This window comes from Notamacropus eugenii, chromosome 4 (assembly GCF_028372415.1).
Source record: "Notamacropus eugenii isolate mMacEug1 chromosome 4, mMacEug1.pri_v2, whole genome shotgun sequence".
NCBI lineage: Eukaryota > Metazoa > Chordata > Mammalia > Diprotodontia > Macropodidae > Notamacropus > Notamacropus eugenii.
Genome location: NC_092875.1, coordinates 469,713,020 through 469,732,045, shown reverse-complemented (window position 1 = coordinate 469,732,045; position 19,026 = coordinate 469,713,020). Strand labels below are relative to the sequence as shown.

The window sequence follows — 19,026 nt, the reverse complement described above, 5'->3', positions numbered from 1 at the left end:
ATTAATTTTCCTACCTACTTAGCCCACCTCATCCACTTTTTCTGAGAAGTTTCATAGCCACTAAGATAAATAGCAAACTAAGGAATCTGGATTTTATTCTGTTGGTAATGGGGAATTGTGGAAGACTTTGAGAAAGAAGGCTAGGGTCATGAAGAAAGTGATGTTTTACGAGGACTATTCTGTTTTGTTTTCTGTTGTTTACTGCTTTTTTAAAAATTAAGTTATTGTATTTGTTTTCAGTATTTGACAATCACTTCCATATATCTTGGAATTTTTTCCCCTCCCTCCCCTTTATTGCCCCCCTCTCTCCTCACTCCCTGAGATGGTGTACAATCTTATATAGGTTCTATACATATTTTCCTATTAAATACATATCGCATAGAAGATTATTTTGATAGTGGTAAAATACATATAATAAAAGTTCGCAGTTTTCACAGACAATCTTTCTTTGCTTTGTTTACTGAAATGGTTTTGTTTGTTCATGATCATTATGTTTATAAAAGACTGTAACCAGAGGGAGCAGCATGAACTGGAGGTGAGAAGGGCAGAAGAGGAGAAAGATATGAAAAGCAGAAGAGAAAGTTCAGGTTGTTGAAGTGTAGGAACATTTCCTACTTAGGAGTGAAAACATTTTAATCCTGGAAAAAATCCCTCCTCCCTACTGCACTCCCAAAGCGCAGAGAGTAATGTTGACTCCATCCAAAGGTAGAGTCAGTCTCCACGGGGAGAAAACAGAAGTCATTTGGGACTGAGGCAAAAATAAGACTCTTTTCTTCACACATGCCAAACAACATAAGAAAATGACTTCCTTTTCTTTAAATCAATTATTGCATTGTGGAATTCATTCCATTTCCTAACTAAAGCCCCATCCTCCAGACCCTTTTCTCTGACACAAGGCTGGAGTTCTGAATATCTCCACCTTTGGGGCTGAATGAGTAATTTTCTTTCAATAGCAATCTTTACAGAAATTAGAAATGCACTGGGTCTTCCTCCAAACACTCTGGAAAGTCCAAACCTGGATTTTAGGGGCCTTCTTTGTGGCTGATTAATACAGAGATCATTCAGACACCTGCTGACCCAATACATGCACTCTCTTGGGACTGATTAGAAGTTAAAATTTTTGCCCACACTCATTAGCTGGTCCGAAAGATGCTATTAAATTCCAGTGCCTGCTGTCTGATTATGGCCTCCACATATCTTCAGCCAATAAACAAATTCATATTTCTAATTAACTTCTTCTTTCAGTTTTACTGCTCTATTTGTTTTTGCTACCAGTTACACATCCTGGCTTTAATATCATTATTTGAGGCTCTTCTAGCAGCCTGCAGCTCACAAGCTAGATGTTTTCAAGTAGTTTCTGGGGACGGTGGTCTATGTGGCGAGGGCTGACACCTTCACCACTTCTGTGGGCCCGGTTCCTCCTAAGCATGCTGGCTTTTTGGAACATACCTTCTGTCTGTTGGGTAGAGTTCCACAGTGACCACATCCAGGGAGTTCCAGGCTGAAATGGTCAGGCCATTATAGAGACACAGCATGCCTATCATCATGGATTCACTGGTACCAAACCACAGGAAAAAGCAGCTAATCCCAGAAAGCACCATAGAGCCACCTGATGAGAGACCACACAAAAGCTGCCATGTTTGTTTTCTCAGAGCAGGTATATTTAGCATTCCATAATCATTGCCAGCAAATCCCCAGCACTTAGCCAAGTACTTGCCACACAGTAGGCTCTTTTTTGTTCCTTTGAAATAATTTTTTATTACCTCCCCAATAAATGTAAAGAAAATTTTTACTTTTTTTTTTTCTTTCAATTTTGAGTTCCAGTTCTTTCCTTCTCTCCCTTTCCTTCCCCTCCATTCTCCTGGAATCCAAGTTTCTGACTCCTAGAGGGCTTCCTATTATACTCCATGCCCCACTGTAAATCACTGACCTGACCTAGCCGGGTAGTCATCAGGAAGAAAGGTTAGCTTGCCCAACCAACTGGATTTCAAATACAAAGACTATGAAGTGAACATTATAAATTTATTAGTTACTTAAGTGGAAAAATACACATTGGCTATATGTAATTATTTTTTCAGTCTGGTAATGAATTCATAGGAACTGCTCCCATGAAATGAAGTTAAATAGGATATTAGGCTGTCATTAAGAATCACGAGCAGGTCTGTGGAAGGGATGTCTTTTTACCTCCAAGGACTCCAAAGAAAAACCTGGGCATCATGTAGAATACAAGAACAATTACTTCATTTTACATGATCCGGGCAAGCACATACATACCGAGCATGGTTAGACGTCCGATCCTGTCCATCAGCAGCGCAGATACAATGTTCCCTGGCAACACTGCCAGTGTACCCAGGAAGTTAACAAAGTAAATCCAGTAGGCGCTATAGTCATCATCAAAGTTGATCTGACATCCAGTTTTATTGTGCAAAAATGTGCAGTTTTTAAATTCGCTGTCAATGAATTTATATGGCTCAAAATCTGTGGAATAGATTAGATTAGATGTCACATAATTGTGGAGTGATTAGGAAATATGCCAAGAGTTATTAAGATTATTGGGATGACAAGCCTCTTGAGGGTAGCTGTTGTTCTGTTGTTTCAATCATGTCTGACTCTTTAACCCCATTTGGGGTTTTCATGGCAAAGATACTGGAGTGGTTTTGCCAATTCCTTCCCCACTTTATTTTAAAGATGAGGAAATTGAGGTAAACAGGGTTAAGGGACTTGCCCAGGGTCACACAGCTAGTCTGAGGCTGGATTTGAACTCATGAAGATGAATCTTCCTGATTTCAAGCCCTGTGAGGTGAGGGATCATGTTTTGTACATTTTAGTATTTCTCATAGTGCCTTACACATAGCAGATATTTGATAATAACAACTCATATTTGCATAAGACTTTAACGGTAGGCTCACCAAGTGTTTTCCTCACACTTTGAGAAATATATTTTTATATACTTATCTGTGTGCATGTTACCTCCCCCATATACTGTAAGCTTCTTGAAAGGAGGAAATTTTTCTTTTTTTTTATGTGTCCCCAGTGGCTAGTGTATCTAGCACAAAGTAGGTGCTTAATAATTACTTTTTGATTGATTGAAATAGACATATTATCTCCATTTTATAGATAAGAAAACTAATTTACAGAAAGGTGAAATGATTTCTCCAGAGGGACAAGACTTCTAAGTGTCACAGACCAGAATCTAACCCAACTTTCCTAACTCCAGCCCCAGGGTTCTCCCCAATCAGGCGAGCTGTCTCCAACATTTATTGACTTAATAAATGAACTTAGGGAGGCTACTTGCCTCTTCTTTTACTATGGGTAACGGATGCTAATCTTTTTTTTTCCGACAGCTTTACTCTATTTGAATTATGCTGATACTGCATTTCTAATAGTACCCACATCATCTATCCATGGAGACTACATTTTGTTTCAAAATGTAAGCTTGTGAGTTATACTTGTCGTTTTGTGGGAACCTGAGATATAGAGAAGTTGGGTAATAATGAAAACATGTAATGATATTACACTTTAATGTTTGCAAAGTACTTTATGCAAATAGCTCATTGTATCATCACCACTCTGAGAGGCTGTAACATAGTATAGCACAATAGTGTTATTACTATCCCCAATTTATAGATGAGATTCACAGAGTTTAAGCGACACCCCCACGATTACGCAGCTAGTAAGTGTCTGATGCTGGTTTTGAACGTGGGTGTTCTTGAATTCAGGTCCAGTACCCTTACACTATGGCACCACCTAGTTGCCTGATTTTCCTAATCATACATTGAGTTCTGTGGGAACTTGAACTAGAATTTACTGTCTATTGATTTTTGTAACTTATTCAATATCTAGCACATTTCGTCACACAGAGTAGGCAAAGAATACATATTTGACTAAGTGAATGGGGAGCAGTGATGTTATGTTATGCAGCAGTCTGCTCTAGATGTCCCTCTCTTGGGGCTGCTACATAGGACTCATTCCTGCTAGATCCCATCCCAGATGTTTTTTCAGGCTCCCCAGAGGCTTTGGTTAAAAACAAACAAACAAAAAGGGCAGGTAACACCCACAAGTCCCATAGAATCACAGATGTACAGCTAGAAGGGACCTTAAAAACCACTCAGTAACAACCCCTTCATTTTATAGATGAGGAAATTGAGCACAAGAGTAAAATGACTCATCCATGGTCACATACACAGTAATTATGATCTGGCATTTCAACTGGGTCTCTGATACCAAGCTTTTTCCCTAAATTATGCTGTCCGCTTTTGCTATGGAGGAAGAAAAATGTATTTCACTTCAAGCAAACCCAGGCTAAGAAAACCTGGATTTACAAAAGCAGATAAATTATTGACAAATTCTCTGCTTTATAAAAGCATTCATAGAATGACTTTTAAATATTGAGCTTTCCAACACTATGAAGAATCGTTTAAGAAAAGTTGATTCACATTCAACTTTTCAGGAACACATCCATTAGGTAAAGTGAGATATAACAAATATACTTCTACCAACTTTGGCAGTAAGACTGGAACCTTACCCCCATCTGCTCTTTAAGAGTCGACCAATGAATTTGTTTTGTGTGTTATCATTACCTTATACAGATCCCTCATTCCCACACTGGTTATATGCTGAAAGCTCATAATGATTACTGTAGACCTGCCCAAATGACTTGCCTTGGATGGTGGTGGTGAGTGACATACCTGTGTTGTCAAAAACTGTGTCAATAAACGTACAGTTCTTGAAGTAGGTGTTCAGGGAGGTCACATCCTCAAAGGTGCAGCTCTTAAAAATGGAGTCTTTAAAAGTCACAGATTTGAACTTCATCCCCAAGAACCTGTCGGGACACACAAGAGATTGCATCACTGATCTTGGCTCATGGGGAATAAAGGCAGGTCGAAGAGATTCGGGTGGGACAGAAAGTTAATGCCTGATTATTCAGTATCAAAGATATTCAGTTTGGAGATTTCCCTAGGCCCTTCCCTTCCTCCTTTGCCTGTTTTATGACGCTGTCACTACTCAGCAGTATCTTCTTAGATAATAAAGATATAACATAGACACCAATATTTCGTTTCTCACCAGTAGCTCTGGTAAATGAATTTGTTGCAAAGGAGACTGTGGGATTTGATTAAAATTCATGTTTGGGTTTTACCTTTGAATTTCAGTCATTTGGGCTAAGTTTTTACCATGGATATTCAAGCATTAATTGAGTATTTGGTTGAGTGGTCACCACTCCATCATCTCTCCTTTTTGATTCTAATTAGAAGTTCTTTGACCATTAAATGAAATGACAGGACAATAAAGAAAGGAGCTACATAAAACAGAGATTTTTAACCTGGGATCTGTGAACTGGTTTCAAAAAACATTTTGATAACTGCACTTCAATATAATTGTTTTCCTTCGAAATTATATACATGTAAAAGCACAGACATCACCAGATTACTAAAGGGTCCCATGACACACAAAAAGTTAATCCCTGGTCTATTATCTTTAAAAGAACACTGTTTCATATTTATGATTTCAAGTTTTCCTGGAGAAAGTCAATATGGATTCTGCCCATCTGTATCAGGTACCACTGACTCAGGGTTTGAGAAATGTCGTAGGCATGAACACTTCCAGTCACATTTTCTTTTTCATTATGAATGATTCAGCTTGTGCATCAAAGAAGAAGGTGATAACCCAACACATTTTGAAAAGTAAGTAGAATGATGAAACCAACTGAAAACATGCTTGGATGGCACTGATAGGAATGCTGGACAGATGGTAGTAATAATGTTATCATAATATTCTGGGCAAATCTTTCATTCGCACCAGGATAATGGAGACTTAGGAGTCCCATGGGATCACCACTGCTTGTTCTTAATTTTCAGAATGGATACAAAAGCACAGGGGTTTACTGAGATGGGGATCGTCTTTATCCACCTCTTTACAAATACAGAAATTGGGTACAAGTAGTCAAGGTCTTGCCAACGCCAATAAGGCTACACTGCTCCTATCAATAGCAGAAAAGGTAAAGAACACACTTGACTTAAAAGAACTTCATTTACCATCCTGCATTTCCTTTTAAAGACAAATCAAATCCAGTGCATATTCCTTTCTCACCCTACTATCTGGCTTAATTTTTTAAAAACTGTTTTTAAGCCTAACAAATGAGCCACAAAAATGAAGCTGGAGCTTTGTTCCTTCTCCAAAGTATTTTTATTTGGAAGTGATTAGTTTCAGAGGTAGAGGGCATAGTGATTTAAACTATTGAATGATAATAAATGGCCCTGCAGTTTTAGGAGAGCATTAATCTTTTCAAATGGAATTGGAATTGGAATGGGGAAGCTGTTTTAAAAAATGAGATGAGCCAATCATATTTTAAATTTCTCTGCATTGCACAAAATTCTGTAATCACATATACCTTCAGATGTGGATATTTTAAAGAAAGCATTCCAACACTATTAATGTGATCATCTCGGGATTTACTCTTGAAAAATCTCAAGTTTTTGGTTCTGCTTAGAATAGTCTTAGACATTACCGAATACGAGATTCCGTGGAGACATTGACTGGGTACTCTACATAGGTTGCAATTTTTAATATTTTTTTAAAAAAATTAGAATTCTCATCTAAGGAGTATAAAATATATAAGGTTATAAGTTTTAGAAACAACATTTATTAATTCATACTGGTTAACTAAGGTGGTTAAATAAGGTACTCAAAGATTGCAAGTCTAGGTAGTGGTCAGTAATATCCCAAGGGACAGGAATTCTCCTTTTTTGCATGTCATGGATTCACCCTTTCAGAACTTTGGGGAACCTATGGACGCTTACCCAGAATGATGTTTTAAAATTAGATAATTGATTGATTACAAAGGGAAACAAAAGTTAGCGAAAATAATTTTTTGGTTAGCTAAAATAATTTACTTAATTTTTATTCCCATTCAGTTTCACAAACTCCCTGCAATCTATCAAGGACTCCTTAGAGGTCTGTGCACCACCATGTTAAGAACTCCAGAGGTCAGAAAACAAAGTTGACCCTGTACTGAGCGGATAATGGCTAGATCTCTCTGCCTGACATAGTTAGGTTGGACCTGTTGTACTGGATTCATAATCTTTCTTTTCATCTAGTCATCAAGACAAGGGATAGTGAAATAGATCCAGAGAAGTGAGTGCTTAGAATCCCTTCCTACCCTTTCAATCTAGTTTAGTCCTGAGGTATAGAATAGGAACTCTGTCTCACTATCCTAGATCTACAGTTTTTTCCGTTTTCTAAAATGAGAAGATTCAAATTTTCCCCTGCTTCTGCTGATGGAATGCAAATATAAGTTATTAAGGTGGTTATATAGACTGCAAATGCTTAGAACCGGGACACCATCTTGAACACGTTGGTGCCTCCAGGCCAGAAGGAAGTTATACCGTCTTAGAGAGTTTTCAACCTTTGTCTTAAAAATATCTAGAGGACAATTGTAGTACTTTACTTTGGACCAGGGGATTAGGGATACGTTTGCAGCTCTTGCTGTTTCCTGAGAAATTCTCCCAACTGTCCAACCTAAACTTCTTGTATATAACTTAATACAACATTCTTTTTTGCCCCCACTGTAGAACAGAATGAAAAACACCAGCTGAATATGTATATATATGTGTATTTATGTATATTTGTGTGTATATAAACGTATAAGGCTGGTATTGCGACCTGTTTTTGGGGGGTTTTCTTACTTCTTCATACAAAACTATACTAGTATCTGCAGTGTCACTTCATCTGCCCTGTTTTCTCTCCCTATTTGTGCCCTTTTAGATTTTGTCCAAATTTTCCTTACCTCTTCTATGACTGGTCCACTCCTTATTTCTAGAAACACACACATGCGTGCACACGCACACACACATGTGCATGCATACTTCATAAATTAAATGGACGAATTGATACCCCACATAACTTTACCTGTTTTATGGAGTCCATTTAAAAGCTCTAACATTGAGCACACTAAGGGCTAACATTTACAAACTGAAAAGGAATTTTCAGCATTCACTGTCACATTGCCTTAGCAACCTTACAGTTTCCTTTCCTAGATTAATAATAAACGGTTGCACTTAAACGTTTCTCCACCTGCCATTGTCGTATTCGATACTGGTGTGGATCTGATTTTCCAACGTGAAGTTGAGAGTAAAATTGGCCACTCTTTCTCTGTCAATATGTCTCACTTGGGCTGCATATTCATCAGACTGCAGATGCTTAATGACATCAGGGAACCAGACAGACAATCCATAGTACCTGTGGAGACAAAGAAAGCCTTGATTTTAAGGACTCCGGTACAAGAGAGTGAGCCCTCCAATATGCACAGTCAATGAAATCAATGATTCCCCAAGGAAGCAGTCCAGCTTCTATGTTTTAAAGATTAAAAAACTGAGGCCCAGGAAAGGGAAATGACTTTCCCAAGTCATATGAGAGTCACAGACAGGATTCAGACTCAGTCCTTCTGACTTCAAATCCAGTTCATTTCCATTGTACCCCACTTGTTGGAGTAAAGAGCCCTCATATGAGGGTTTCTGGTTATGACACAATCTTCTCATGTTCTTAAAAATTACAAAAAAATATTCTGAGTTAAAAGACATTTCAGGGAGTCAGGAAAAACAGATATAGTTTGTATCCTTCTAAGACTAACCATCATAACTCACATTTACATGATCTTTAAAGGTTTGCAAAGTGCTTCTATTTGATTTTCTTAGCAGTCCTGTGAGGTAGGTACTACAAGTGCTATGGTCTCCATTTTATATTTCAGAAAACTGAGGCTAAAACTGGTGAATCAACTTTCCCATGGTCATAAGGGTAGTGGTAGAGGTAGGATTTGGACCCAGATCTTTCCTGACTCCAAGCACAGCATTCTTTCCATGCTACTGCACTGCCTCTCTACGCTTTACTCAGTCACTTGGTACCCCCTTGCCTTTAAAAGAACAGAGTACAGATTATTCTGATAGGTAAAAGCCACTTTGAAGCTCCCAGGATATTTCCACAGTGGTCAGAGGAAAAGATTCTCATGAAACGCTGTGTCTCAGGATGCCATGTAAGCTCATAGAATCATACAGTTAGATGATATTTGTAACGTACTGTGTAAATCTTAAAGTTCTAAATTGTTGTTCAGTTGTATCTGACTCTTTGTGGCCTCAATTTACGGGTTTTCTTGGCAAAGATACTGGAGTGGTTTGCCATTTCCATCAGCTCAATTTTACAGAGGAGGAAACGGAGGCAAGCAGGGTTAAGTGACTTGCCCAGGGTCACACAGTTTTTAAGCTTCTGAGACCAGATTTGAGTTCATCAAGGTAAGTTTTCCTGACTGCAGGTCCAAAGCTCTATCCACTGCACTAATTAGCTGACTGCAAAACACTAAATAAAATGCTAGCTGTTAAAATATTAGCTAGCTGAAGCAGAGAAAGGAGAAAAGGAGGAGATTCATGGACCACTGTTACATAAATCTTGTTGGGTAGAATACTGGTTAGGTCCCAGGGAAAGAGGGCTCCCTTGCCAGTCCTCTGGCTTGAGCCAATAAAACGCTGAGTAAGCTCTGGCCAAGTGTAAGTGAGGCACCTCCAGAAGCGCATTAGCTTGAGGTGCAGGGCTTGTCTGTTGCAATTCTCTACCATGCCGCTCCAAATGCAGGATATTAGCTATTTTGCAGTTACTTAAACAATGAATTCAGGAAGATGATAACTTAAAATTTTCCAACAACAAGTGGGATTCATTCAAAAGCAGATGAAATTCCTCCCCTTGTCCCTTGCTTCCCCTTTCTTCAGCATTCCAATGTAGCAGATGGTAAACTTTGTGGCAAAAAAGATCATTTTCCAAATGTTACTGGGTTTTGCCCTCCCAGTTTGCATAACCACGTACATGAAATATGTGAAATTATCAGACAGTTGTTTTTGTTGAAACTAGAACTATTCAAACATTAAAATGAAAAGAAAAATAATAAATTCACAGCTACAGAGTGTGTCTGGGCCACGCAGTGATGTGAAAGCTACCATAAGAACGAAAAGGCATAAGGAAGAATTCTTAGCATTTTTTTTTCTAATGACTCTTACCCAAAAGACAAGGTGAACCAAACTGCTGTCAGCTTCAGTGTGTTCTCCATAACTGGATAGTTAAAGCATCTCATAAAAGTCAACCAGATCTGTGAAATATTAGAGACTTAGTTTTTCTAACAAAATAGTTCAGCAAAAGCAAGATGAAAAAAACTTCAAGTGATGCACTTAGATAATGGGGAGACTGTGGGTCTGGGAAGACTGGGCTCTCCTTGATCCTGTTTGGTTAAAATTAAAAGGGAAAAGGGGCCCAGGTCAGGAAACTAGATCATAATGAGTTTTCATGCTCTCAATATTTGAGACTGTGGTTACTTCCTTAGACGTCCAGAGATTACAGTCTATCCCAAATCGTTGCTGAAAGACTCACATTTTTCAAAGGAAGGAACCAATCTTCATTCTTCTCTGGTCTCTACTGGCCCCATGGGTATCTCAACATTTTAGGAATATAGGAAATGGAATGTACTTTATCTGGTTCAAATTCTTGAAATTATATATGAAGTAACTGAGGTGAAAAGAGGGGTAATGGCTCACTTCGGGTCACACAGGTAATACCTAGCAGAGTGAGATTTTGAACTAAGGTCCTCCAATTACCTGAAACTATTTCTGGAATCAAGTGTAATACATCAGCAGGGTGCATGACCCTGAGAGTCACTGCTATACCTATCTATTACTATTCATTTTTCTTTTGAGGTTGAGACCTATGGTTTTATTGGTGTGGAAACTTTTTTCATGGAAATTCCCTCTACAGATAGAGATCGATAAATCATCTATAACTTATAGTCGTAGAGAATTGCAAATCTCTTAATGCCAAGAAAGACAAATGTCCCAGATGGGGTTCATTACTTACTCCGTACAATTCTGTGCGAATTCGAACAAAACACCTCCTGTACCAGGTCCCTGTGTCACTCTCAATTTCAATCAATTCGTCGATCTGTTTCGGAGTTTTGATCCTGTTCACCTGTATGGAGCAGCAGAGCAGAAATGATGATTTTCTTCTTTTCGATTTAAGTTTACAGATGTTAAATGTGTGATTTTCACAATCTGTGGACACCTAGAAATAAGTGTGCAAATCAAACTTGCTCTGGGGAATAGGAAGTAAAACAGAGATTAGATTTTCTGGCATGGAGGGCAGAGGAGCCTAAGTTCATCAGATGTATAGCACTGATGGTCCCATTTTGTGCTGTTAAGTATGGGGTAGGGAAGGAACAACTGCCAAGCCAGTGGACTGGAGAATGCTCGGGACATGTTGGATTGGGTAAGACATGCAAGACAAACTTCTTTTAATAAAAAAAATTGTTATCTCACTGTAGCCTCACAACCATTCCATGAAGTAAGATTCCCACTTAAAATTATTTTAAACTTTAAAAAAAATTTGAATTTCAAATTCTCTCCTTCTCTACCAACCCCTCCCCTGCCCACTGAGAATTATCCTGTGAAATCATGCAAAACATCTTCCCATGTTAACCATATTGCAAAAAAAAGCAAGAAAAATAAAAAGTGAGGAAATTATATTTCAATTTGCACTGAGTTCATCAGTTCCCTCTCTGAAGGCAGATGCCATTTTTTCATTATGAATCCTTTGGAATCATCTTGGATCACTGTATTGATCAGAGTAGCCAAGTCTTTTAAGTTTATGGTGAGTACATCGCTATTACTGTGCATAATGATATCTAGTTCTTCTAACTTCACTTTGCATCAGTCCATGTAGGTCTTGTCCTGTTTTTCTGAAATTAATTCCTTTCTCTTGTCATTTTTTACAGCACAGTGATACTCCATCACAATCATATGACAATCACAACCTGTTCAGCCGTTCCTCAAGTGATGAGTATCCCTTCAATTTCTAATTCTTTCCACAACAAAAAAGAGCTGTACAATATATGTACAAATACTTTTGTACATACAAGTCCTTTTCCTTTTCCTTCGATTCCTTTGGTATGTAGTTTTAGTAGTGGTATTGCTGGATCAAAAGATATACACAGTTTTATAAGCCTTTGGGCATAGTTCCAAATTGTTGTCCATAATGGTTGGACCAGCTCACTTCTCCACCAATAGTTCATTAGTATACCTATTTTTCCTTCACCTCCTCCAGCATTTGTCATTTCTGTTAGGTGTGAGATAGCGCCTCAGAGTTGTTTTAATCTGCATTTCTCTAATCAGTAGTGGTGTAGAACAGTTTTTCACATGACTGTAGTTTTGATTTTTTTCTTCTGAAAACTGCATGTTTATAACATTTGACCATTTAACAATTGAAATGGCTCTTATTTTTAAAAATTTCACTCAGCTCTCTAGTCAATATATATTTGAGAAATAAGGTCTTTATCAGAGAAACTTGATATACATTTTTTCGATGTTACTTCATTGTCTATAGTACCTTTTAGAAAAATCTAATTTCCCTGATTATCTCTTTTAATTAGGTTTATTTTTGCTTTTATTTAGTCTGAGATCATGTTCATACCCTTACCTTTTCTATTTCAGCTGAAGCACATAAGTACTCCAGTTTTTTATTTTAACTCTGTGTGTCTTTCTGTTTTAAGTGCATCTCTTGATTGCATCTCTTGTTTAAACCTATTGGATTCCTGTTTCTAACCCATTCTGCTATCTGTTTCTGTTTTAGGGGTGAGCTCATTCCTCTCACATTCACAGTTATGATTATTGTATATTTCCTTCCATCCCAGTTTCTTCCTCTCTCTCTCTTTTTATTTTGTTGCTTTTCAAAAGTCCATTTTGTATCTAACCACTCCCTTAATCTGCCCTCCCTTTTATCATCCCTGACTCCCTGTCTTATCTCTTTTCCCTCCTATTTCCCTATTGGGTAAGCTACATTTCTATACACAATTGAGTGTGTGTGTATACACATACACACTATATATACACATACATATGTGTGTATACATATAAATATATTCTTCCCTCTTTGAACCAATTCCAATAAAAGTGAGGTTCAATCATGGGCCACCCCCATTTCCTCCTCTACTGTAAAAACTCTTCTTTATGTGAGAAAATTTCCCCTATTCTACATCTTCCTTCTCTCTTCTCCCAATGCATTCCTCTTTTTCATCCTTTCATTTTTTTGGAGATCATTCCAACGTAACTCACATTCCAACATCAACTCACAGCCATGTCCTCTGTCTATGTAAACTCCTTTCAAACTGCCTCATTATGATAAAGTTTTTAGGAGTTACATGCATCATCTCATATAGGAATGTAAACAGTTTAACTTTATTAAGTCCCTTCTTACTACTCTTTCATGTTTATGTTTTTATGCTTCTTCTGAGTCTTATGTTTGAACATCATATTTTCTATTTAGTTGTCTTTTCATCAGGAATGTTTGAAAGTCTTCTGTTTCATTAAACAGCCATTTGGATGCTCTGGAATTGGGCTATAATGTTCCTGGAAGTTTTCATTTTGGAATCTCTTTTAGAAGGTGATTGGTGTACTCTTTTGATTTCTGTTTGACTCTCGGAATCTAATGTAGAGGGCACTTTTCTTTCATAATGTTTGATCGTGACTTTTGAGTCATTCAACAGTTCTTAAATTGTGTCTCCTTGATCTATTTTTCAGGTAGTTATATTTCCAATGAGATATTTCACATTTTTTTTTATTTTTCATTCTTTTGAATTTAATTGTTTCTTGATGTCTCATGGAGTCAATGCACTTGCCTAATTCTAATTTTTAAAGACTCTTCAGGGAGATTTTATACTTTTATTTCCATTTGGCCAATTCTGCTTTTAAAGGAGTTCTTCTCTTCAGTGGATTTTTGTGCCCCCTCCCTTTTTTTTTACCATTTGACCAATTTTGTTTTTAAAGGTGTTATTTTCTTCTGTATTTTTTGTGCCTCTTTTACCAAGCTCTTATTTTCTTTTAAAAATTTCTTGCATCACTCTCATTTCTTTTCCCGTGTTTTCCCTCTACCATTCATCTCTTTAACTCTTCCAAGAATTGTTGTTGGACTTGGGTTCAATTAGCATTTTTTAGGTAGCTGTTTTCACATTATTTTCTCTTTCTGAGTTGATGTCTTGGTCTTTCCTGCCACTATAGTAGCTTTTATGATCAAATTCTCTTTTGTTGCTCTTTGTTCATTTTTGCTCATGTTGCTTGAGCTTGAATTATATGTTAAAGTTGGACTCTGCTCCTCTAGAGATAAAGAAGCACTGTCCCAAGCTTTAGACTTTTCATGCTGCTATTTTCAGAGCTTGTTGTGGGGGGTCTGGAAGTTTTTGGTGCTTTCAAGGTGGTTTGATCTTTAGAGAGGTGTGGTCACTACTCTTCTGGCCTGCACTCTGGTCTTTACCCAGGAAGGGCCTGTGGGCCCTGTAGATGCAAGCCTTGCTGCTCTTTTTTTGCTCTGTTACTGTTACAGATAAGATATGAATTTGGTTAGGTGGATAGAAAACACTGCCTTTGCCCCATTAGCCTACCTTTTGTTCTGATTCAAATTCATTTTCAGCTGAATCAAAGAAGATTTTGGGAATGTATAAACTTGTGAGAACTGTGAATTTAAGAATCATCTGTAACACAAGACTTTGGTCTCTGTCCCAGATGTAGGGTTCAGAAAAGGAAAGCTCTGATCTTAGATTCAACCTCAGTGCCCAGACTGGGGGCAATGTGCCTAGCTTTTCTTAAATGAATATGGTGGCTATGACTAAAGAGTTATCCTGCCTTTATCAGGAAGAGGTTCTAGTCACCAAATTCTAGCTGACTGAAGAATATATGGCTTGACCAGCCCTAAAAAGAGGAGTCAAGAAGATACTGGCAGAGGGCAATGACCAAGAGAAAGATTCTGAAGTAAGCCCAATGGTGTACCAGTGGAGACCAGCAGAGGCTGGTGGGACACAGGGTCCTTTCCTAGGGAGGAGTCAGCTTGGCAAGGAGCAGACCTAAGTCCAGCAGAGCAACATGTCCATGGAGCATTAGGTCTAGGGAGCCCAGAGCAGGAACATACTTTCTCGAGAACAGGCCTAGTGAGAGTAGTGCATTGGGAAGACACTGGGAATCTTGAACCCCCAGAAGTACAAGTTGTCCCCTTACATGCGTTCTCTATGTGTTTCTCTCCCTCCTCCCCACTGTGGGTGATCTCTATTTGTGTTCTTATTCTGCTTGCTGCTGACATGTGTGTATATATGCATATTCATATTTGTGGAATAATATGCCTACATTTTCAGAAAGGTCATTACATTGCAAATATTACAGCATCACTTCATTAAATGTCTTTGCTTGCAGCTAATTATATCCTCTGGGTTACTAGAGAAAGAGTTAACACATTGTGGGGCTCATGAACTGTGGTTTTGAGTCGTTATGGACCCAGAGGTTTCCTTGAACCCAAGATGGCTATTTTGTAGATTCCACATTTGAAAGGAGGATGCCACAAAAAATGCCATAAAATCAAACCGTTCTATCATTCATTGCCAATCAGAATTAAGCTGTTCTGAGTTCCATGGCAATCTAATGTGATAAACCAAGGATGGATATTTGCATTTTAACAGGCTTCTCAAGATGATATTTTTAACCCAAGTCACTTAGTGACTAATTCTGAGAATTAAAGGGCCTGTGGTAGACTTGCAGACAAGATATTTTGGGACAGGTAGGCCTTTTGGCAGCTATCAAACACAGGCAGTTACCTCTTCTGACACTACGTGGGTCTAACTCTATACTTAGGCATACTATTTCTAACTAAAATACAGAACTTGCATTTGCAAGCATAGTCAAATCTCAATTACTCATATATGACTTATTCATTAAGTTCCAAGTTTTTATGCAGTAAAATTCAATTTGTAGATCCACGTATACTTCTATAGAATTTAGAGCTGAAAACCTCCTTAGGGATTATCTGGTAGAATCCCTTTATTTTACAGATGAGGAAATTGAGGCCCAATGACTTGGCTAAGGTTACCGAGGGGATAAGTGGCAAATCCAGGATTCAGGCACATGTCCTCCTACTCCAAATCTAGTACCATTGAACTTTGTGATTTTTTTCCCATCCCTCCTGTTCTGACAGGCTCTTCCAAGGCAAAAAACTTCAATGTGTTGTCCCAGTGAAAGACTGTGTCTGTAGTTCCAAGACCAGCCTAACTATATATGGCCAGTGGGTTGGCCAACGGGTGATAAATTTTTGGCTATGACATACCAATGAAAGACATGCAAATACAAAATAGCATTAGGTGCTGTGTGACTCCCTTCTGTTTCCACAGGGACAGTGGGGAAGTGACAGAAAATAGGGGAGGGGATGCCAACCATCACAGTTATAAGACCATCTACAAATGTTAATTTTATTGTTGGCACACTAAAAATGAGATTTTTGTCCAGTGAGATCAATTCAACCATATCTGCATTGATATTTTCATGATAAAGAAAACCAGAAGCAAGGGAGCCATAATGGGTGTACTGCCCAAATATTGTCATTATATTCAAACTATTAACTTATGGAAGGGCAAGGACAAGGATTTTCCAGGATGACAAAGCACGGGACAGTTTGTCATTTGCATCAATGGAGTACCAATAAGGTTTCAGTTCCATCTCAATGTACTTTGCAATTTGTTCCCTGGCTCAGCTTCAGCTTTTTCGCAGTGCTCCTCATGTCTTGGGTTTACATGGTCCTAGACCAAAAGCTAGGATGAATATGAGAAGTCACCTAATCTAACCTGTTTATTGTATAGATGACAAATTGCATCCCAGAGGGAGTAAGGGGCAAAGCCAGGATTCAAACTCAGCTCTTTTCATTCCAAGTTCAGCACTCACTGTACCACACTATTGGCTTCTCTACTCTAAATTAGCAAGGGAATAGATCAGGCCTACTCAGGAAGGAGAAGGAAAAATGAAGTATTTATTGTTTGTGACTGCCAAGGACTTGAGGTCTGGGGTGGGGAAGGAGGAGTTAACTGAGGAGTCATACTTACAGTGAAGACTTTCTCAGGCTGGCCACGTGCTCTCATATTAGTGTCATGGATTTGCTTCAAAATCATCCAAGCTTCATCATGTTTCCCAACCTGGGAAATTCGAGAACATGTATGAAATACAAGACTAAATTTTGCTTTCCCTGATCCCCAAATCAATCAATCAACATTTATTAACTCAGAAGACAATCTAACTTGAGCTAGGGTATCTGGGAGCTTGATTCCTTAAAGCGTATTGGGATGACTGCTCTATAGGAATCTTTCTAAGCCACTTGGGAATCATTGAGTAAATTCCCATTGTTGGACTCTAGTTACCTGAAAGAGCATCCTGAAATTGCCTAATTACTTTGAGGGAGTATACTTATGTTTTGTGGAAGCTCTGCATGGCAGAAAATCTTGCCTCTAACTTTCTAAGAAGATTAAGTCCATTCATGTTTGAAAGTTTGAAAGAAAGCACTTCTGGAACACTGTGAATTAGTCTCTTACGCAGTAAACTGAATGTCAAGTTAGGAGTTTAAGGAGATGTGGAAGATCTTTTTGGTCATGAGGCAAACACTAAATGAACTACTTCTGTAAGGCAACTGGTTATGTGGTGAATGACTCCCTAGTGAAGAATACAAATGTTCTCCATTTTCCCCACTAGTCTCTCCAAAGTGCCTAATTTATTACCCTGGAGTATCCTGGGCGCTAGGGAGACCAGAACCTAATTTCTGTGGGTTATAGGGAGTCTCTGGCTTATGAGTGACTGTTTTATAAAAGTCTCTTGCAAACAGGTTAATCCTGCCTCACCATGCACTTCCCCACGAGCATCCTCCAAGTCACCAGACATGCTGTTTGGTATTGTCTTTTCTTCCATCCCTTTTCCCTTTCACTACTTCGATTTTGTAACCATGGCCCACCTTTCAAGACTAATGCTATAACACTCTAGTTTTTTAAAATAGTCACACTCCCCCTTGTCAAATATCCCCCACAAATGTTTTAGATATAAAGGGTAGTTGACACAAAGGTGAGTATTATTAAGTATGTTGGATGACAGAATAAGGATTCCAAAAGATTTTGGCAGACCAAAATAATGGACCAAATCCAGTAGGATGGAAGTTGGATAACAAATAATGGTAATAGCCAGTATTTATATAGAGCTTCAGAATTTACCAGGCACTTTATAAATATCTCATTTGATCCTCACAACAACTCTGAGGGATAGATGCCGTTATTATTGCCATTTTACAGTTGAAGAAACTGTTGCAAGCAGAGGTTAAGTGACTTGCTTAGAGTAACATAATTCCTAGAGTGCCTGAGATCGTATCTGAAATCAAGTCTTCCCAAATCCAGCCCTTTCATCCTTTCTACTGTGCTACCTAGGTGGGAAAATGATTTCTGATGAGTGGAATCCAAGATGATGACATGAACATGGTGATACCAGATTTAAGCCTTGAAGGATGAGAAGAAGGGAGAGCACTCAAGGAATTGGATATAGGACGAATAAAGTCATAGGGGCAGAAAAGTGCCTGATGTGCATCAGGGAGGAAAAACAGCACAATTTGGTCAGAGCATGGAGCACATGGGAAAGAGAAACAGTGAGACAAACTGGAAAATTAGAGTGGGTTAAGGTTGTAGAAAGCCTTGAATATGAGGTGAAGGAATTATGTAGACTTTACCTGTTGGGCAATACAAAGTGGCTGAAGTGTTTGGAGCCTATAAGTGACATGATCAGATCAGAACATAAGGGATATTATTTTGATGATACATGAAAGGTGAATTGGATGATGGGAAGACTGGAGGAGGTACCAGTTAGGAGGATGTTAGAGTTGTTGAGAGGGGTGGTAATGAGTGGTGCTACTGATAGTAGAAAAGAGGGGACATATTTGAGAGATGCTTCAGAGATAGATTTGCCGGGACCCAATAATTAGACATGGGAGATGAAGGGGAAGGGAGAGTCAAGATAACAGGTTATGAACATGGGTGGTGCCACTGACAAATAGGGAAACCAAAAGGAGTTACTAGCTTGGAGTGAAAGCTGATTCATTTCTGTATTGGACATGTTGAGTGTCAGGTGCTACAAGAACATCTAGGTGGAGATGTCTAGTAAACAGCTAGAA

General features: G+C 38.5%; 1 protein-coding gene across 1 annotated transcript in view; it reads right to left on the bottom strand.

Annotated features, from left to right (window-relative positions):
• Nucleotides 1–19,026, bottom strand: part of SV2C (synaptic vesicle glycoprotein 2C) — a 285,651-nt gene that overhangs the window by 45,584 nt on the left and 221,041 nt on the right. The window contains exons 6-12 of the mRNA XM_072606380.1: nt 16,931–17,020; nt 10,885–10,995; nt 10,038–10,126; nt 8,071–8,235; nt 4,689–4,822; nt 2,275–2,478; nt 1,450–1,609 (exon numbers count right to left, since the gene is read on the bottom strand). Of these exons, the coding sequence (XP_072462481.1) occupies nt 1,450–1,609; nt 2,275–2,478; nt 4,689–4,822; nt 8,071–8,235; nt 10,038–10,126; nt 10,885–10,995; nt 16,931–17,020 (953 nt within the window). The remainder of the gene's footprint in view (nt 1–1,449; nt 1,610–2,274; nt 2,479–4,688; nt 4,823–8,070; nt 8,236–10,037; nt 10,127–10,884; nt 10,996–16,930; nt 17,021–19,026) is intronic.